The sequence below is a fragment of the Hyla sarda genome, chromosome 2 (genome assembly GCF_029499605.1).
Source record: "Hyla sarda isolate aHylSar1 chromosome 2, aHylSar1.hap1, whole genome shotgun sequence".
Lineage (NCBI taxonomy): Eukaryota > Metazoa > Chordata > Amphibia > Anura > Hylidae > Hyla > Hyla sarda.
The window spans coordinates 237022412-237045019 of record NC_079190.1 but is presented as its reverse complement, the minus strand read 5'-3'; the positions used below and the strand labels follow the sequence as shown (position 1 = coordinate 237045019).

The 22608-nt window shown below is 40.1% G+C and overlaps 1 protein-coding gene across 1 annotated transcript in view; it reads left to right on the top strand.

Annotated features, from left to right (window-relative positions):
- Positions 1 to 20309, top strand: part of TBX4 (T-box transcription factor 4) — a 161879-nt gene extending 141570 nt beyond the window's left edge. The window contains exons 5-8 of the mRNA XM_056560544.1: positions 6531 to 6683; positions 13508 to 13596; positions 17233 to 17477; positions 18884 to 20309. Coding sequence (XP_056416519.1) covers positions 6531 to 6683; positions 13508 to 13596; positions 17233 to 17477; positions 18884 to 19506 — 1110 coding nt within the window. The 3' untranslated portion in view covers positions 19507 to 20309. The remainder of the gene's footprint in view (positions 1 to 6530; positions 6684 to 13507; positions 13597 to 17232; positions 17478 to 18883) is intronic.
- The last annotated feature ends 2299 nt before the right edge of the window (positions 20310 to 22608 follow it).

The window sequence follows — 22608 nt, the reverse complement described above, 5'->3', positions numbered from 1 at the left end:
TTCCAAAGATCTGTCAAATGCCAGTGGGGTGTAAATACTCACTGCACCCCTTATTAAATTCTGTGAGGGGTGTAGTTTCCAAAATGGGGTCACATGTGGGGGGGGTCCAATGTTCTGGCACCACGGGGGGCTTTGTAAACGCACATGGCCCCTGACTACCATTCCAAACAAATTCACTCTTCAAAAGCTCAATGGCGCTCCTCCTCTTCTGAGCATTGTAGTTCGACTGCAGGGCACTTGACGTCAACACATGGGGTATTTCCATACTCAGAAGAAATGTGGTTACAAATTTTGGGGGGTATTTTCTGCTATTAACCCTTGCAAAAATTGTAAATTTGGGGGGAAATACACATTTTAGTGACATTTTTTTTTTTTTTACATATGCAAAAGTTGTGAAACACCTGTGGGGTATTAAGGCTCACTTAATTCCTTGTTATGTTCCTCAAGGGGTATAGTTTCCAAAATGGTATGCCATGTGTTTTTTTTTTTTTTTTTTTTTTTTTTTTGCTGTTCTGGCACCATAGGGGCTTCCTAAATGCAACATGCCCCCCAAAAACCATTTCAGAAAAACGTACTCTCCAAAATCCCCTTGTTGCTCCTTTGTTTCTGAGCCCTCTACTGCGCCCGCCGAACACTTTACATAGACATATGAGGTATGTGCTTACTCGAGACAAATACAAGTATAAATTTTCTCCTTTTACTCCTTGTTAAAATAAAAAAATTGGGTCTACAAGAACATGCAAGTGTCAAAAATGAAGATTGTGAATTTTCTCCTTCACTTTGCTGCTATTCCTGTGAAACACCTAAACGGTTAAAACGCTGACTGAATGTCATTTTGAATACTTTGGGGGGTGCAGTTTTTATAATGGGGTCTTTTGTGGGGTATTTCTAATATGAAGACCCTTCAAATCCACTTCAAACCTGAACTGATCCCTGAAAAATAGTGAGTTTGAAAATGTTGTGGAAAATTGCTGCTGAACTTTGAAGCCCTCTGGTGTCTTCCAAAAGTAAAAACTTGTCAATTTTATGATGCAAACATAAAGTAAACATATTGTATATGTGAATAAAAAAAATGTATTTGAAATATACATTTTCCTTACAAGCAGAGAGCTTCAAAGTTAGAAAAATGCTAAATTTTCTATTTTTTCATCAAATTTGGGGATTTTTCACCAAGAAAGGATTTACCACTATGTTAAAGTAGAATATGTCACGAAAAAACAATCTCGGAATCAGAATGATAACTAAAAGCATTCCAGAGTTAATAATGTTTAAAGTGACAGTGGTCAGATGTTCAAAAAACGCTCTGGTCCTAAGGTATAAAATGGCCTGGTCCTTAAGGGGTTAAACAATAAAAAATGCTTTTAAAAATATTAAAATCCAACCAACACTAAACCCCACTACAACTGTTTATATGCTTTTATGGTCTGGTTAGTTTTCTTTATTCGTTCACATAAATTCTATATTGGTGCACTGGCTAAGGCTGAATCACATTGCTGATAGATACTTGAAGCTAAAGCCCTGTAAGGTGGAGGTGAGAATTTTATATCTTGACCACAGATGGTGTCAGATTAACAGTCTCACATTTTTTGTCATGGTGTGAATGTGCTATGCAATTGGATGAGAATAAACTGCTAAAAATAACAGTAGTACTACTACTTGGATAGGGAAAAATGTATTTTTGGCTGTCACTCCCAAGGCCAGATGGTCATCAGCTTCTGCCTTGTCTGGGACACAGATGCTTATGACATTTAATACTCATAAAGTTTATATGAACATAGTTTATAAGCCAATAATTCTACCATTATTCTGAAAAACAAAAACTGCATTGGAACTAGGTCACTGGATTTCATCTTGTTTATTTGTACAACACAAATAGAGAAACATGGCCGCACATCCACCATTTGTAATTTGAACTACTTGCTTCTCAGCATAATTTAAAAAACAGGTTGTTAGTATACATTTTGATCAAAAATTTGGTAGGTATTCACATTGGTGAGGTTGCAGTGCGGCGGTCATTGTTACTGTTATGCTTTGTCTGTGGAGTGGTGTGGCCCGGAGCCAGGGGCTCGGTCGGGCAGCAGTGGGGCTGCCCGGCCACTGGGTCTGGTGTTGCGGTGGTGGTGGCCGCCACCTGACGCTATGCCAATGTTGGGTTAGGGACCCACTCTAAATAGGTGGCCTTGAAGTGGGCTTGTACTTTTTGATCAAAATGTATACTAACAACCTGTTAGTGTTTGAATTTATGCTGAGAAGCAAGTAGATCAAATTACAAATGGTGGATGTGCGGCTGTGTTTCTTTTTCTCCTTGAGTTTTACAATTCATCTTTTTTATTGTTGACTACTGATTTCATGGTGGGAAAATGGTGGCCATTTACATCAATAGCTGTTAAGTTTTGAGAGACACCTCCTAGACTTGTTGCATTAACATGTCTGAACACTTTCAATACATTATTTCTTAACTTAACTTAACTAGCATATATTTTATTTGGAATCTTTTCCCTAAATTACAGTGTGGTTTATTTATTGTTTTGAATATATATTCATATTTATGTTATTACCTAAATAATGTAAAATATTTTAAACCTTAAAAGACATCTGCAGAGTAGTTAACACTTATCCCCTATCCACAGGATAGGGGATAAGTGTTTGATCGCGGGGGTCCGACCGCTGGGACCCCCTGTGATCTCCTGTACAGGGCCATGGCTGTCCCGTGCAGGGGGCGTGCCGGCCGCAGCATGACGGGGAGGCAGCGTTCGTGCCTCCCCGTCTCCCCCATAGAACTGTATGGGGATGGGGAGGAGACGGGGCATCACCATCGAAGCACTAAGTAGTGCGAAACGTCGTTGTTGCCTCTCAGTGGTACCCCCCATTACATCTATGCGTCCCCCCATGATGTACTGATTGTTGTGAGTATGTGCAAATAAATTTGCAGAAGTTGGAAGATTGGTGAGTTGCCGGCTTTTCATTTCTTCTATCAGATTTGTAAATTACTTCTATTAAAAAATCTTAATCCTTCCAGTACTTACTAGCTGCTGCATGGTTTTCTTTTTGGAAAACAGAGCTCTCTGCTGACATCATGACCACAGTGCTCTCTGCTGACATATCTGTCCATTTTAAGACTGTCCAGAGTAGAAGAAAATCCCCATAGAAAACATATGCTGCTCTGGGCAGTTCCTAAAATGGACAGAGATCTCAGCACAGAGCACTGTGGCCATGATGTCAGCAGAGAGCTCTGTGTTCCAAAAAGAAAATAATTTCCTGTAGTATTTAGCATCTAATAAGTACTGGAAATATCAAGATTTGTTTTTATAGAAGTAATTTACAAATCTGTTTAACTTTCTGGCACCAGTTGATTTAAAAAAAAAAAAAAGTTTTCCACCAGAGTACCCCTTTAAGGCTAAGTTCACAGGAATATAAACAAAATAATGGAGTTTAGGATCTATCATAAGACAGCTAGCAATGGTGACTAACAGGTCCCAATGGCTCTGACTTCTACGTTTCTATTATGTATACATTTGGTCTACTATGCATGGTTTAGTATACTTTTTATGTGTGTCTGCAAGTACCTTACTATTACATGTTACCTTACATGTTATTTTAATGTGAACAATAGTATTGTTTATTTTATTACAACTGTGTGAGATAGCATTTGGACTCATAGTTTCTTCCTAGTGGCAGGTTTTGGGGGAATTTGTATTTTATGATAAGATCATGCATCTTGCATTTAGTCATACTTTGCATGGTTCTGTGCTTTTTAGAGTATGAGAGTAAATAATGTTCCCTTTGATCTATGGGTCAGTGCAATTACGACAATTTTAAATATGTATAGACTTTTAAAAAATGTTTCATGGTTTTTGCAGAACAAAATTATGTGTTGCCGCTTTCAACCATTTTGGGGTGCATTATAACATATTGTTCAACTTAATTAACTGTTCAGAACAAGAAAGGTTTGCTATGGGGATTTGCTCCTTGTCTGGAAAATTCCTAAAATGGACAGAGGTGTCAGCAGAGAACATGTTGTCGTACAGAAAGGAAATTTAAAAAGAAAATAACTTTCTTTGTTGTATATAGCAGCTGATAAGTACTGAGATGATTGGGATTTTTGAATAGAAGTAATTTACAAGTCTGTTTAACTTTTTGGCACCAGTTGATTTAAAAGAAAATGTTTTCCAGTGGAGTACCCCTTTAATCCTTCCAGTACTTATCAGCTGCTGTATGCTCCAGAGGAAGTTGGGAAGTTCTTTTCTGTCTGACCACAGTGCTCTCTGCTGACGCCTCTGTCCATGTCAGGAACTGTCCAGAGCAGGATACAATTGCTATGGGGATTTGTTCCTGCTCTGGACAGTACCTGACATTGACAGAGGTATCAGCAGAGAGCACTGTGGTCAGACAGAAAAGAACAACTTAACTTTATCTGTAATATACAGAAGCTGATAAGTACTGGTGGGATAAAAACATTTTTTATAGAAGTAATTTACAAATCTGTTTAACTTTCCGGAGTCAGTTGATATGAAGAAAAAAAAATTCCACCGGAGTACCCCTTTAATGTGACCTATAACGTGAACTATTCAATTGTAAAACAAAATTAAATCTTTGAAGTTAAAGAGAAAAAAAACAACTATAACCTGGTTGCATGATTGTGCACACTCATTTATAACTGGTGATGTAACTGTGTTCAAAAATAACCAATCACACTTAAACTCATGTTAAAGGGGTACTCCGGCACTAAGACATCGTATCCCCTATCCAAAGGATAGGGCATAAGATGCCTGATCACAGGGGTCCCGCCGTTGGGAACCCCGTGATCTTGCACGCAGCACCCCGTTAGAATCAGTCCCCGGACCACATGAGCTCCGGGTCTGATTACTGGCGATCACGGGGGCTGGAGCATTGTGATGTCACGGCCCCACCCCCGTGTGACGACACGCTCCGCCCCCTCAATGCAAGCCTATATGAGGGGGCTTCGGCCCCAAAACGCAGCATTGGGGTGGTGTCCTCCCAGGCCTTCGTGGAGCATTGTATAAGTATGTGTTTATTATATCTTATTATTATTAATTACAAAGGGAAAAATTCCTTATGGCATGCTTTTATTGCACTAATATTGTCAGCAATAAATATTTATTTCTCATCTTAACCCCATGAATTCCATTATAACTTTTTCGATTCAGTACGAATGTTTATCATAAACTACACATATAAAGTTAAGTAAACATTTTAGAGGCAAGACCTGAAGCTTAAACAATAAACACACAAAACTTATAAGAGGCATCTCCCACCATTTGATACCATAGCTGAAGTTGAACAAAACAGTCTGAGTCAAAAGGAGCACTGGGTGCCTTTTGGTTTTAAAGAATAGTGTGTTGACAACTTATCATATAAATACTACAAAACTATTAAATAATTATGTTTACAATTATTTATTTTAGATAAATGTGATGCTCCATATGACTGGTTGTAGTTGACAAAAAAAGATTTTCATGTTGGTTGTTTATTGTAATGGTTTGATGTACAAGCATTTTGTTGGAAGGAATACATTTTGCTTTGTATTTAATAACTCCCATTAAAATCCTGAACATGTGAACACATCCTCATGGTGTTCTCATGATGCACTTTTTACTGTGTTTTTTTTTATACGTTTTCCCTCAGGATTTGCACAATCCTGGTAAATTAGTGCCATTTTTGCAGCAATTTCACTGCAAATCTGTTGGCATCAAAAAGGCAGAAAAAAAACACACTGTGTGAACACAGCCTTAGAAGCTTAACATCTGTATTACTGATAATGACTAGAGTTGAGAGAGCTGAGTCCTCTGAACCTGGATTCAATCCGAACTTCAGATTGCTGACATGGCAATGTCATGGCAGTGTCGGGACTGAGCTGTGCTTGCAGCTGACAGCTGTAAGCACAGTAAGAGAGTGATACTTACCATCTCATGGCTGGTCCGGGCCTCTTCTTGTGTAGCCTTGTCTTTAGCGATGACTTCACCAGGAGGGCAAGGCTACACAAGAAGAGGCCTGGACCAGTGATGAGATAGTAAGTAACACTCTCTTTACAATATACATTTTAGATGTATACATTACAGATGGCTGTATAATGTATGCACCCCCCTCTCACTAAAGAGTTAACTAGCATTGTTCAGCACCGCTATTTAACTCATTCCTTGCTGTGCTGGCGCATAATGCTCAGCCCACAAGATGTAACAGTAAACCAGCGGTTAGTGACAAGTAGAAAAGCGCAATTTTACATTTAATTATAAAGCCTGGCACAGATTTTTTTTGGCCATAGACAAAGATTTCTGCATGTTTACTGTAAATGTTGTATGTAAAACATCAAATTTTGCATTGAACAAATAGCACATGCAGTACTGACGTAACACAGGCTCGTATGCAACATTTATAATGTTCAACAACCTATTTTAATTAATTAGTGCAAATAATATGTAATCTACACGTTCATTGTTGTTCATGTTGTATAATGCTGCAGTTCCATCTGATGAAGACTATTGCTAAACCATGTTGTATGTTTTTTCCAGATTATCCTAAATTCAATGCATAAGTACCAGCCAAGGCTACATATAGTCAAAGCAGATGAAAACAATGCATTTGGATCCAAGAACACAGCTTTCTGTACACATGTGTTTTCCGAGACATCTTTTATATCAGTGACCTCTTATCAGAATCACAAGGTGAGTACAGACTTTTCATGTTTTCTAACACCTATGTCTTTCATTAGAGATGTAATGTAGGATGTTAGAACTAAAGCTGCCCACACATACAGAATTTAGCATAAGACGGTATGGTGCTGTGCCAAGAGACCATCACTAAATTAAAGAAGGGTTTCCCAGCACTTGCTTGCAAATTTGCTGAAGTTTTACTTCAAAAGGCTCCTCGGGGGATTACCATTAGAGAGAATGAATGATGAGGGTTATGATGGTTATGCTAGGTGTAGTATTTCCTGTTTAAGATGTCACATGACAGAGTGGTACTAACCCAATGTTCCTCAGTAATCTTTTTGCCAGTAAAGCTCTTTCAGTGTACAAAGCACAGGAAGGAAACCTCAAAACTCTAGGATTCTGTGAAATTACTTAAGTTAACTCCTTGCGCTATTCCAATGTAATATGGTTGCTTAAATACAGCTTTGTTGGTTACAATTTTTGGAGTCAGGAGAATAGAGATTTGGTCACTGTCCATTTTAAAGAATGCTTTTATAGCATTTTTGCTGAAGTTAGCAATCTATGTGTGCTGTAGCATTTGTGCATGTAATATCTTCTGCAGATGTATGTGCCGGTCTATATTCTCTCAGGTACAAAGTTACTGAAACTGCTGAATGATGATCTTCACAGGTTGGCTCAATGTGGTGCAAGGTGCAAAATGTAGACATCTCTTTACTTACTCTGGTGGCAATCTTGGAAACGACACTTGGAAAGACACATCCATGGTAGTCTTCCTTATGTGACAGATAGGCACTGACCCGACCATAGCGCCATAAAAGATCAAAGTAATGCAGAGACAAGGTTCTTAATATAGGAGACTGGAAATGTAAAATGATATCCTCACTGTCCAGACAAAACAAAGTTCAGGAATAGCAAGTGACAGGTCACCTAGTGTAAGTGTAGATGTGCCTAGCAATAGTAGGAACTCTAAGCAAGTCCAGGGCTAGTAACTCTGGTATGAGCCAGGTTTTGACTGGTTCTAACAGGTTAAACGGGTATGCCAGGAAAAAACTTTTTTTTTACATATCAACTGACTCCAGAAAGTCAAACAGATTTGTAAATTACTTCTATTAAAAAAATCTTAATCCTTCCAATAATTATCAGCTGCTGAAGTTGAGTTGTTCTTTTCTGCCTGGCAACAGTGCTCTCTGCTGACATCTCTGCTTGTCTCGGGAACTGCACAGAGTAGAACAGGTTTGTTATGGGAATTTGCTTCTACTCTGGACAGTTCGCGAGACATGTGTCATCAGAGAGCACTTAGACAGAAAAGAACAACTCTACTTTGGCAGCTCATATGTACTGAAAGGATTAAGATTTTTTTACAAGTCTGTTTAACTTTCTGGAGCCAGTTGATATATAAAAAAAAAAGTTTTTTAAGATTCTCCAAATCCCAGGAGAAGAAGATTGGAATAGGGACTTTTTCCTGCTATGATTTGTTAGGAGATACATGTGACTAATTTACTATGCAACTGTACATTAAAAGCCAAAAACATTAACCCTTGACACTTTTATCTCCTCAGTGTATCTCTGCAAATTTTTAAGCTATTGGTACCAGCAGCCAGTCTTATTTGGCCATTGTGCCATCTAAGATCTCTAATGTATGAACAGTTTACCATAACAAATTCACCAACCAAAAAAGAATTTGATTTAAATACATTTGGAGAAATTTCAATGTAGCAAATAGGAGAGGTTATATAAATAGATGTTTATTAAACTTTTAGATGTTTGCACATAGTATCAGTTTGTAATATTTTTTTTTTTGAGGGGGGGGGCTTCATTGAAATCATATCTTTCTTTAATATTCAGAATTAACTACATGCAGTCTGAAGCCATTCAAAATGTGTGCCTTCTGGGATATTGCCTAATGACTCTGCGAACCCATAAAGCCTCACATGTCATTCAAACATAGCAGCAAATCTAATAATGATGAGAAAATCTCGGCCATAAATCTAAGGTGAAAAGTAATTACAGCACATGTATTTATTGAGAAGCTATGAAGAGGGGGGCCATAAAACTCCGGGTTTACAGCGGGGTGTAAAATCCAAGCACATATTTGGGAAAGTGAGCTGGTACCTAGTGGTCATGGAATCAAATCTTATACCAGGCAGAAGAATGGAGCAGATGCTCCACTACCCACCATATGAAACATAAATCCATTGACATCTATTTAGCTGTGCCACATTCCACTGCCTAATCTGGTGCCATTTTTCAATTTAAATGCATACCAGTAATGATGTGTAATCCACATGATCTCAGTGACATCTGTAGTACATAACAGCGAATATTACATCACTTGTCCGTAGGTTACTTTTAAGAGTATCTCAGTCTTACCACTGGGATCTTTTCTTTTTAGAAACTCCCTGTATATGTACTTACCTACAGTTCACTTTATACAGAACTTCAAGCAGTTATGTTCACATGCGCATTGGAAGTTCTATTAGAATTGTTGCAGATGATGTTGTTGTTGTTGACAGGAAGAATAGCATTGCATACAGCACGCAGCATTGCACGAAGTGTGTCTCTCAAAACATGTAGTCCGTACAAGTGTCTACATAAAACATTCATTATTTTGCTATACTAGCCCAATGACAGTTGCATTATTCTATGGATCTTTTCTTTACAAGGTTCTTCTAAACTTCTACTGCTGCTTGTCATAATACATAGGGGGGGGGGGGGGGGATGTATTCTTTCTCTAGTTCTAATTCCATTATTATTATGAAAACATAGCATTATAGCTCCCAGTCTGGACCTGCCTGAACTCTGACTTCTGAGTAAGGGAAGTAAAATAATAACCTGAAAGGTTAGGCTACAAGGCATGTTATGGTCATATGACCTTGTGATGACTGCAAAATACCGGATTTGGTCAAATTTTTTGCATGGGCCATAGCCTTAGTTTTCCGAGGCAGAATTGGATAGTACTTTTAAGACCACTATACTCTGCATTTGTGGTACAGATGATGTAGTATAAAATTGAAGTTCAGATTCAAGGTCTATTGCATACTACTCACATAGGAGGACATTTATCAAGGGGTTTAGTCAGGTTTTCTTTACTATGATCGTCGCAAAATTATCGCAACTGCGACTACGTGTGTTTTTGTGCGACAATTTGCGTGAAGAACAAGAAAAGCAAGAAAATTCAAACTTGCTTACGTAGTTAATTTTTCAAAATGGATTTGCTTTAGGCAGGTATTTATTAACTGCGACAGTCGCAACTGCCTTAAAAATTTACTAAATTGTAGCCATATTAAAAGTTAAGTTTTAGTGCGTGTACGTGATGTCTGTGTATAACATGTCTACCAGTCCAGTCATCACCAAATCTGCACTCACTATTTCGCTGTTAGATTGTGGTTAATATTCCTTTCACCTGCAGAGCAGCACTCACTATTCTGCTTCTACGTCCTATACTACAGTTTCTTTTAAATCTGCTGTCACTATTCTACTGTTACATAATGTCTTATACTCCAGTAACGTCCAGAGCTGCAGTCACTATTCTGCTGCTCTCAAAAAAATGATTGGAACTTTATTTTCGCTCTTTAAAACAGAAGAACAGTGTGGATCCGCATGCTAGTCTCAATGGGAGGAGATCTAGAATCTTGATCCACATTGACTATGCTATTGGTAATTCATGTCTTATACCTGGCCAGCCACTGCACATTGGCAGATTTATTAGGGGCAAGCGATCCTTAATAAATCCGCTGAAATGATCAGCAGCAGGAATTTATTTTGACTTGTGATACATCGGTCTTAGAAAAGTCCCCCATAGATTTCTATATTGTTACAATACAGTTTTTAATAGGATGTCAATTTTACATACTTAAAAATATTCTCATGGCAGGGGGTGGGGGTCCCATCATAATGAAATGCTCCATGCTGTAGACAGTCTTAATCGGGCCCTGCCACTGATGGCAGAACAGAAGGCAAAACACCATGGTACTGAACCAGTCTTTACTGAATAAATACAGTGGTCACTCAACATACGATGGTAATCCGTTCCAAATGGACCATCGTTTGTTGAAACCATCATATGTTGAGGGATCCGTGCACTGTAAAGTATAGGACAGTGGTCTACAACCTGCAGACCTCCAGATGTTGCAAAACTACAACACCCAGCATGCCCGGACACCTGTCCCCGCTGCTCCGGACCGTCACCGCTCGTCACCGCTGCCCGGGATGTCGCCGTCCATTGCTGTCACCGCGTCCCCAAGGTGTCCCCGACGCTCCGGCAAGGCCTCTGCTTCCCCGGCATCCTCGCTCTCCGTCGCCGCCATCACGTCGCTACGCACGCCGCTCCTTTTGGATGACAGGACCGCGTGCGTAGCGATGTGATGACGACGATGGAGAGCATCCCGAAGAGGACGCACCGGAGCCCCGAGGACAGGTAAGTGATCGTCAGCGGACCACACGGGGCACCGTAAACGGCTATCCGGTGGCAGCTGAAGCAGTCTGCGCTGCCGGATAGCCGTTTATGCGATGGCCCCGACATACAAAAGCATCGTATATTGATGCTGCCTCTGAGAGGCCATCGTATGTTGAAGTGATTGTATGTCGGGACCATCGTAGGTCGAGGGGGTCACTGTAATTCCTTCCACATTAGAAGGTATAGCTTCTTAAACAGGAAACCAAGTGGTAAGGTTGCAGCAATTGTAGTTCAGTAACAATATCTGAAGCTTGTAATCTTTGCTCTAGCCCATGTAGTATCACTTGTCCCTTTTATTACTGGTGGAATAAAATGTCCAGCAGCCGCTCTGACAGTGTATTTTACAGTTTGGTACAAAAACTATTGAACAAAAAGAATCTAGCCTACTTACAGATCAAGACTTACAAACAGGCTTTGGAGTAGAGATTCTAAGCAGGGACAACATGAAACCGCAAGCTGGTTTCAAGAATCTTACCAGGCTTAGTGGAGCCCCAAGCTACCCTAATGCTAGGTTTCCACTTGGTTTTTATTCTGGCAGTTTTTGGAAAACTGCCACTGCAGTTTTTGAGCCAAAGCCAGAAGCGTATTCAAAAGGAATGGGAAATATAAAGGAAGGACTTACACTTCTCCTCCCTTATGGATCCACTTCTGACTTTGGCTCAAAAACTGCAGTGGCAGATATCCAAAAACTGCCAGAAAAAAAACCAAGTGGAAACCTAGCCTTAGCCTTATCTTGTGACTGTAGAAATCACTCTTCACCCCATGGAACTCGTGGGCGTCTCTGGTAGAGAGGTTGTCTGACACCTCATCTCATCTTGAGTGAACTTCATTTGACTGAACTTTTTTTTCCCTTGCTAGAGGTGTGGGCCAGAACAATATCCTTCTTTCTCTCTAAACAGTTCCCTACGTGCAGGCATTTGTGTTTGTGTTAACCTTTTAACTCCCAGCAACACAACATACAAGTATAGCCTCAGTGCATAACATGGTAAAATAGTATAAACAAGGCAAATATGGTTGACACCCAGCCACATACCCCTAGGAATCTTAGACGATGCATAACCACTGCCCAGGATTTCTAGGGCAGGGATGAACCCCTTTTTATCCCTTTTAAAACACATTTAATTTTTTGCTTCTAGAAGATGTACTGGATTAAGACTCCACCACTCTTGCTCGTGACTGCTATCTTGCCGCATGTGCTACACGCATTCAACTACTTAAAGTAGACTACTTAGGGACTCTACATTAGTTTGTGTCAATACTGCAATTTGCCATTGTATATTTGGAAGCAAGAAAGCTAGAGTACCTGTCATCTTACCATATTTTCTAAACTAACTCAGATTATATTCCCTAACTACACCCTAACACCCCTCCTCCTGCCATAAAAAAAAAAAAAATTCGGAGCTTTAAAAAGCTGTGTATCATACCTTTCCCCTTCTCCAGCAGGTGCAGCATCCCTGAAGCCTGTGAGAGCTTTTTTTTCAATCACAATGGGGGAGATTTATCAAAACCTGTTCAAAACAAAAGTTGCTGAGTTGCCCATAGCAACCAATCAGATCGCTTCTTTCATTTTGCAGAGGCCTTGTTAAAAATGAAAGAAGCGATCTGATTGGTTGCTATGGGCAACTGGGCAACTTTTCCTCTTTACAGGTTTTGATAAATCTCCCCCATTAAGAACATATAAAGGTTGAGAATTTTAACAGCAAGTAAATAGCAAAGTGTCTTATAATTATAAGAAACAATACATTAAAAGTATTGTTTGGTGACAGGTACTCTTTAAATAGGGGGACTCTCAATAAAAATATCCTGTTAAAAGTGTCACCTTGTCCAGCAGTGGGTGCACCAAACCCCACACCATCTTCCTACTATGGGTCCGATTTTGGAGTCCTTCCCTGCATAAACCTTAAATCTGTCTAAATATTCTTTTGCACACTTGCACAGCTTCAACAACGTCACGTTATACCTGTCCCGCCTCAGCCGCTGATTGGCTGAGCAGGCAATGGCTCACGCCAATCGTGATCTTGGAATGCATGCATGCATGACGAAGTGGGGACCCATGAAAAAAGCGGTACCAGTTATGATTTATTTCATTGTTCATATACATATTAGTAAATATGTTGAATACAGATAGCAGTTTAGCTGTACTCCGCTGCTAGAAATATGACTTACGGTAAAAGTTAAGTGCTATTTGGAATCACACATAAAGGTTCTGGTGCTACTTTTTATATTATTTTCAGCTAGTCCTGAAAAAAACTGCATATGTTGAAATCACCTGAGATGCACTGCATATGACCTGAGATCCAAGTATGCACTACTCTCAGACAAGAATGAATGGCTTTTTAATTTGAAAAAGTTTAAATACCTATTTATGTCTTTTATTTAGATTACACAGCTGAAGATTGAAAATAATCCTTTTGCCAAAGGGTTCAGAGGAAGTGATGACAGTGACTTGCGTGTAGCTCGTCTGCAAAGGTACCAAATATAGACTACCTAACCCCATGTGCCCTGTACATAGTACATATATTCCTAAATGTCTCCTTTGTGCTCAGATCTCTTCTTGTTTTTGAATTTCAAAAAAGACATGAGAAAATGGATCTCTCCAGCGGTGCTGCTAACACCTTGGGCACATGCTCTGGGTCCATTGTTTAAAGCACTAGGTCTCTTCCTACCAGCTATCAACATATTCAGTTGCATCTACAACCTACCCCTTTACCAGTGCCTCTTCAGTATCCTGATTTTATAGATTATTAACATGTTCTTTAGTTATTGATCACATGCTTACCAATGCAACCTATGTTTTGATTAATACATCTTAGAAAAAAACATGACATCTAAATTAATAATATATAAATGAATAATATCCTACCGTTTTATATTTACAGCCCTTATGCAGACCTATGTGTCTCCATGCATGAAATTAATTGAAAAACCCAGCACTGTCATCTGAATGGGGAAATTTGCAGTTTTATTGATGAATAGATTTCTTAAGTTTCAAACCCCTACGTATTTGTATGCCCTTGTGCCTGCTCCCGAACTATGATGTGTGCTCAGCTCCTTACCGATAAGGGGGATGTCTGGCATTAAAAAATAAAAGTTGATTGTGGCATCTAAACTGCCAAAAATCTATTGCCAGTGGAGCTGATCTGGATATCCACAGCAAAATCACAGGATCCCAATCAGCTGAGAGCAATGGCAGAGGTATTTTACCTACGGCTGGCCTGTCTGATCGGCACTCCAATCCGGCAGACCGCCTTAGTAGCCTGTATTGTATGTAAATACACATTGCATGTAATAATATTTAACAAAAAAATAGTGAATAAAATGCAAAAAAAAATAATCTAATAAGTGTGAGTAAGCCACTTTTATAAAAAAAAAAGTTTGAATCACTCCCCCCTTTCCGTTTTTTAAATAAAATATCTGTATATATAATAATGTAAACAAAAATAAACATAAATATATGTGGTGTCGCCAAGTGCGTACCTGTTCAAATTGGTGATTTTTGGTCACTTCATATACCAGAAAAAAAAAGTAATCAAAAAAGTCTAATAAAAAAAAAAATGAAACTACAGATCACAGAGCAAAAAATTTGCCTCATTCAGCATATATACAGAAAAATAAAAGAGATTTAGGGGTCAGAAGAGAACAGTTTTAGGCATACGCATTTTCGTACAAAAAGTTATGACTTATTTTTTTAAGCTGTAAAATAAAACAAAGCTTATCTAAATTGAGCATCATTGTAATTGTATGGACCTAAAAATTAAAGATAACATCATTTTTATCGAAAAGTGTTCAGAACTGTCCCACAAATCATTTTTGTTTGGTTTTACCATACATTTTGTGGTAAAATCAGTGATGCCATTACAAATTGGAAGTGTTATGGCTATTAGATTTCAAGAAAGAAAAAAACAAAGTGCAAAAAAAAATAATCCCTACATCTTAAAGGTGTTAAATATAGCATACACAGTATTCACTTGCAGTCAGTAACCACTAAGACACATACTGTAGGTCTGCAAATCAGTCGTAGACATAAAATAGTAAAATATTTTCAACTAATTGTCTTTTTGCAAAGTTGCCCAATTTTCTTTTTTTAATTTTAGATGCATGGGAACAATCAAAATTGTCTTAATTCTGAAGATATCCTTTTGCACACTACAAAAATTCTACTCTTCTCAAATTATGTTTGCAGCAGTCTAACCCTAACCCTATTATTTGCTCTACGTACACTGTGATATTTCCACCATGGAAATTCTGGATGTTCCTGTTCAAGGAACAAAGATGTTCATTCTTTTGACAAAGGCAATGTCGTCAATGGTTATGGCGCTTAAAGTCTGCACGGACATTAGTGCTGATTCTGTCGACACCTGCTGTACACAGAAAATTCCTTTGTGTGTATAGGCCCTTAAAGTGGTATTCCACTGTCACAGTGTTCCGAATGCTGGGTGTGATCTCCGGGCTTGTGATGTCACACCACGTGATAGCCGTCATGCCCCCTCCCATAGACTTGTATTGAGGGTACAGGGTGTGTCGTCACAAGGGTGTGGCGGTGACGTCATGACCCCGGCAGCCTGCACCCAGCGTTCAGAACTTAGTGTTCCAGATGCTGTGGCAGTGGAGTACCCCTTTAACCCCTTAAGGACCGGGGGTTTTTCCGTTTTTGCATTTTCGTTTTTTGCTCCTTGCCTTTAAAAAATCATAACTCTTTCAATTTTGCACCTAAAAATCCATATGATGGCTTATTTTTTGCACCACCAATTCTACTTTGTAATGACGTCAGTCATTGTGCCCAAAAATCTACGGTGAAACGGGAAAAAAAATCATTGTGAGACAAAATTGAAAAAAAAAACGCCATTTTGTAACTTTTGGGGGCTTCCGTTTCTACGTAGTACATTTTTCGGTAAAAATGACACCTTACCTTTATTCTGTAGGTCCATATGATTAAAATGATACCCTACTTATACAGGTTTGAATTTGTCGCACTTCTGGAAAAAATCATAACTTCATGCAGAAAAATTTATACGTTTAAAATTGTCATCTTCTGACCCCTATAACTTTTTTATTTTTCCGTGTATGGGGCGGTATGAGGGCTCATCTTTTGCGCCGTGATCTGAAGTTTTTAACGGTATCATTTTTGCATTGATAGGACTTATTGATCGCTTTTTATTCATTTTTTCATGATATAAAAAGTGACCAAAAATGCACTATTTTGGACTTTGGAATTTTTTTGCGCGCACGCCATTGACCGTGCGGTTTAATTAACGATATATTTTTATAATTCGGACATTTCCGCACGCGGCGATACCATTTATGTTTATTTTTATTTTTATTTACACTGTGTTTTTTCTTTTATGGGAAAAGGGGGGTGATTCAAACTTTTAATAGGGAAGGGGTTAAATGATGTTTATTCACTTTTTTTTTGCACTTTTTTTTTTGCAGTGTTATAGGTCCCATAGGGACCTATAACACTGCACACACTGATCTTTTACATTGATCACTGGTTTCTCATAAGAAACCAGTGATCGATGATTCTGCCGCATGACTGCTCATGCCTGGATCTCAGGCACTGAGCAGTCATTCGGCGATCGGACAGCGAGGAGGCAGGTAGGGGCCCTCCCGCTGTCCTGTCAGCTGTTCGGGATGCCGCGATTTCACCGCGGCTATCCCGAACAGCCCACTGAGCTAGCCGGCATGCTTTCGGTTTCACTTTAGACGCGGCGTTCAACTTTGAACGCCGCGTCTAAAGGGTTAATAGCGCGCGGCACAGCGATCAATGCCGCGCACTATTAGCCACGGGTCCCGGCCGTTGTTAGAGGCCGGGCCCGAACCGCTATGACGCGGGGCCACGCCGTGGCCCCGCGTTATAGATCGGGAGTGGACACATGACGTTCCAGTACGTCATGTGTCCTTAAGGGGTTAAAGATATTTGTGAGAAAGTATGTACTGGATATATACTAACTGTTTTCTGATACAATGTACAATCATATGATGGATGGATCAAAACTCATTATCTTCTACTACCATAAGAATTTTTTTTAGGTAATACCCTGTCAAACATTATCAGTATTATGAATTCCATAACATTTACTAACATTTTTTTTGTTTCTTCCCCAGTAAAGAATATCCTGTAATATCTAAAAGCATCATGAGACAACGATTGGTATCAGGTCATCCGGGGCAGTTGCCAAGCAAGTCAGACCTTAATGCACTGCATAGTACCCACCAAGGTTTACAGCATTATCAGTACGAGAATGGAGCACACATGCAGTTTGGTGCAGCTGATGCTCAAGATCTACCGCTCAACTCTTTCACAGCTCAGAGGGACTCTGGGCTTTTCTATCACTGTTTAAAAAGAAGAGGTATTGTACAACTAGGTTGGCTGATTTTTTCAAGAATCATTTCTTTACAGAAATCATAAATGTCTTGAACCCTTGATTTGTTCTATTAATATATTTGAACACACAAAGCAAAACTGATAAACTGGATAACATCTAGTGCAGGCACTTTTTGCAGAATCTTACACCTACCGAGAATCAAAAACCTGAATTAAAAAATGAATCTCTGATTCATGCTCAGGACCTGAACAAGGCATGCCAAAGATATATCAAAGAAAATGGCTAGTTGTCATATTACTGGGCATACTTGTTTTGTTTCAAGAGCCCTTTCCAGTGGTGAAATATAAGCCATTTTTTATTATACAACTCAAGTGCCCAGGGGGTATTGCCCGAGCATGGCAAAAGCCCAAGCAAGATGAGCCCATCTCCTCTTTCTCTAGTGGCTGTCAGTCAAATGGGGTAGGCGAATGCAAGCGGGCCAGTGGGCATTGATAAAGAAGACATGGGCTGGACTTACCTTGGCTCTTGCTGTGCTGGGAAACGCCCCCTGGTCACTTGAGCCTCATATACATAATACCAAAAAGGTGCTGGAAAGGACTATTGAAATAGAAAAGTTATGTCTAGTATAAAGATGTTTAGCCCCTTATTTATATAGCAATTTACACCTCTATTTACCTACTGACAACTGACAGGTTCACTTTTAAGATACATATTGAGATGTAGAATAGATAGATACATATTCTGATGTAGAATAGATAGTGATAGTTAGAACAGATATCTAAAGTGTATTTCCGGCTTCACAGCTAAGATGTTAGCTTACATTTCTGAGAGATAAGTGAAGCTAGAACACAAGTTGAAAATTTTGCCCCCACAAATTATGAGCCAAAATCCATCTAGATGTTACTGCAGATTTACAACAGATTTTCTAACATGAAAAGTTGAGCAATGTAAGACCAGATGAGTGTAGTACAACCATAAGTCTTGGCCTAAATAAGGTCTAAAGACTCAGACTGAAAGTATCCCAAGTATTAGACCTGTGACATGAGATGCCATAAACTGATCTTTGACGTAACACAGCAGGGATCAAATTGACCAGATCCCCCAACTAATATCTAGCTCCTTTTTACAGTAGCTAAATAGCTAAATGATATGTAAGCCAAAATAAATGAATAAATTAAGAGCCAGAATTATTACAAAACATTTTATTAAAATCACATAAATACAGTTGAGGTTAATGAAAAAGACAACAATAGCTATTGCTGCCTAGTACACTAACCGAAATGATAAAAATTTCTTAGAGATTACTTAATATATTCAAATTAATATTTGTTGGGTCTTCTAAATTGTCTGTGGAGAGTAGAGTCTTTTTTTTTAGTCTTCTTATGTCTCGTGTGCATTGCCTTAAGTTTTAGTTCTTTTTTTTTTTACAGAGGGTGCACGTCACCTAGACCTCCCTTGCAAGCGATCTTATCTAGATCCCTCTTCTTCTATGGCAGATGATCACTATTTTCGATCTCCTCCACCATATGACCAACAGATGCTGAGCCCACCATACCGCAATGAAGTGGCACCAAGAGATGCTTGTATGTACTCTACTTCTGGAGCAGAAATAGCTGGAGTATCAAGTGTTGATGATTTACCTCCTCCACCACCTCCTTTAAGCTGCAACATGTGGACTTCGGTTTCACCCTACACCAGCTATAGTGTCCAAACAATGGAAACTGTTCCATACCAGCCTTTTCCAACTCACTTTACCACCACCACCATGATGCCTCGCCTTCCAACAATTGCAAGCCAAGGATCACAGCCACCAAGCGAGTCACACTTCAGTGTGTACAATCAGCTTTCACAGTCTCAAGCACGAGAGAGGGTTCCAACCTCATCCTTCCAGCGAGAAAGAGTGCACCCATCTTTATGTGAAAGAAAGCCCCCCTCACCACACATAAACACAGCAAATGAATTTTTATATTCCCAAAGTTTTTCATTATCCAGAGAATCTTCACTTCAGTATCATTCAGGCATGGGGACTGTGGAAAACTGGACTGATGGATGACTGCACTTCCAACACGTACCATACGGTATTTGAGCTATATTCTATTGACCCAGACAATCTGATCTGTTAATACCTGTGGGTAACCTGCACTTCAGTAAACTTTCACCCATGACTTAAATGAAGACTTATTTTTAGTCGAAACAGGGTAAATCCCCCCAAATAGATGTCTTGTTGTTTCTATGGATGAATCATTGAGTTAACCAAGACAGCAATAATAGCAGAAAATACATCAATCTAACTTGTAGAAATGCCTGAAATCACTAAATCTTTGCATGCTGAATAGCTATTTATACCTATATATAAATGTGTACATATATATATTTTTTAAATATATATATATCACAAATGCAAGCCACGTGTTCATTGAAGCTTTGCTTATAAAGTTGAGATGCTTAATAAAATTGTGAATGTTACCAGGGTTCATGAAGACATCTATTTAAGATTTTTTATGATGATATAAGGAAAAAAAAACATAAAAAAAAACAAAAGATTGTGTGAGAGAAATAACATTTATATATATCTATGGAAAGACACTTTATGAGAAATCCAGCATATTTTAAACAACTTGGACATGTTTCTCTTACTTCTTAAACAGCATGGACTTTATATTTACTATATGGAAAGATAAAATGGTATAAGGCGATTTTTGTTGATGTCATTACCTCCAGTTGTCTTTTCATTGATCTCTGTCTATAATGTATTTGGACATATGAATATCTGAAATTAATGTAAGTCTAGGTTTTATTGTCCTTATTTTCCTCCATCACTCTTTTACAGAATGACACTGACATTTTCCAATATATTTCCAGGATAGAATAGCTTTCTTTGGTCATTTTTCTGCTGGAATAGTGAAAATACATTAAACTTATGTTGAAATTATGACTGGTTGGTTAATTGGTTGTTGTATGTACGGTCTGCATTACACAGTTTATATCAGTTTATAAAATATATCTAGCTCACTAGTAGACCTGACAAATCCAATTATAACATTTCTTATTCAAGTAGTAAGTTATTTATAGAGGATACCGTATATACTCGAGTATAAGCCGACCCGAGTATAAGCCGAGACCCCTAATTTCAACCCAAAATCCCAGGAAAAGTTATTGACTCGAGTATAAGCCTAGGGTGGGAAATACCTCATCCCCCCCTGTCATCATCCAGACCCGTCATTAACATCCTCATCATCCCCTTGTCATCATCCCACACATCCCCCCTTCATCATCCCCTTGTCATCATCCCACACATCCCCTTATCATCCCACACATCCCCCCTTCATCATCCCCTTGTCATCATCCCACACATCCCCTTATCATCCCACACATCCCCCCTTCATCATCCCCTTGTCATCATCCCACACATCCCCCCTTCATCATCCCCTTGTCATCATCCCACACATCCCCTTATCATCCCACACATCCCCCCTTCATCATCCCCTTGTCATCATCCCACACATCCCCTTATCATCCCACACATCCCCCCTTCATCATCCCCTTGTAATCATCCCACCCCCCCCCCCCTTCATCATCCCCACCCCCCTTCATCATCCCCACACCCCCCCCTTCATCATCCTCTTCTCATCATTCGCCCTCAGTGGTCTTCAACCTGCGGACCTCCAGAGGTTTCAAAACTACAACTCCCAGCAAGCCCGGGCAGCCATCGGCTGTCCGGGCTTGCTGGGAGTTGTAGTTTTGAAACCTCCGGAGGTCCGCAGGTTGAAGACCACTGCGGCCTTCAACATGCGGACCTCCAGAGGTTTCAAAACTACAACTCCCAGCAAGCCCGGGCAGCCATCGGCTGTCCGGGCTTGCTGGGAGTTGTAGTTTTGAAACCTCCGGAGGTCCGCAGGTTGAAGACCACTGCGGCCTTCAACATGCGGACCTCCAGAGGTTTCAAAACTACAACTCCCAGCAAGCCCGGGCAGCCATCGGCTGTCCGGGCTTGCTGGGAGTTGTAGTTTTGAAACCTCCGGAGGTCCGCAGGTTGAAGACCACTGCGGCCTTCAACATGCGGACCTCCAGAGGTTTCAAAACTACAACTCCCAGCAAGCCCGGGCAGCCATCGGCTGTCCGGGCTTGCTGGGAGATGTAGTTTTGAAACCTCCGGAGGTCCGCAGGTTGAAGACCACTGCGGCCTTCAACATCATCCAGCCCCCTCTCACCCCCTTTAGTTCTGAGTACTCACCTCCGCTCGGCGCTGGTCCGGTCCTGCAGGGCTGTCCGGTAAGGAGGTGGTCCGGTGAGGAGGTGGTCCGGGCTGCTATCTTCACCGGGGGCGCCTCTTCTCCGCGCTTCCAGCCCGGAATAGAGCCGTTGCCTTGACAACGACGCATCTGCGTCGTTGTCAAGGCAACGTGACTATTCTGAGGCCGGGCCCGAAGCGCTTAGAAGAGGCCTCCCCGGTGAAGATAGCAGCCCGGACCACCTCCTCACCGGACCACCTCCTTACCGGACAGCCCTGCAGGACCGGACCAGCGCCGAGCGGAGGTGAGTACTAAAGGGGGTGAGAGGGGGCTGGATGATGTTGAAGGCCGCAGTGGTCTTCAACCTGCGGACCTCCGGAGGTTTCAAAACTACAACTCCCAGCAAGCCCGGACAGCCGATGGCTGCCCTGGCTTGCTGGGAGTTGTAGTTTTGAAACCTCTGGAAGTCCGCAGGTTGAAGACCACTGCGGGTGGGGGAGTTCACTCGAGTATAAGCCGAGGGGGGTGTTTTCAGCACGAAAAATCGTGCTGAAAAACTCGGCTTATACTCGAGTATATACGGTATATCATCAAAAATGTAAAAAAAAAAATCAACATTTAAAAAAAAAAAAAACACCTTTTGCTGTTTCTCCAGTTGTCTTTTCAACATCTCTGTTCCTAATTCTTCAAATGTTGTAGTACTCACACTGGTCACTGAACTTCACTATCGACTGACACTTGTTTTGTAGTGATCACTTCTTACCAGTCTTCTTATTATTATACAATGAAGCTAACAGCAGATAAGACTGAAAATGCCGGATCGCACTATATGAGATGAATTTACAAAGATCGGTGTATCACAAGCCAGTCTGAAGTAAACTTCCACCGTTGTTTTTTTATTCAGTGGGAGTTTCTCTAAAGTG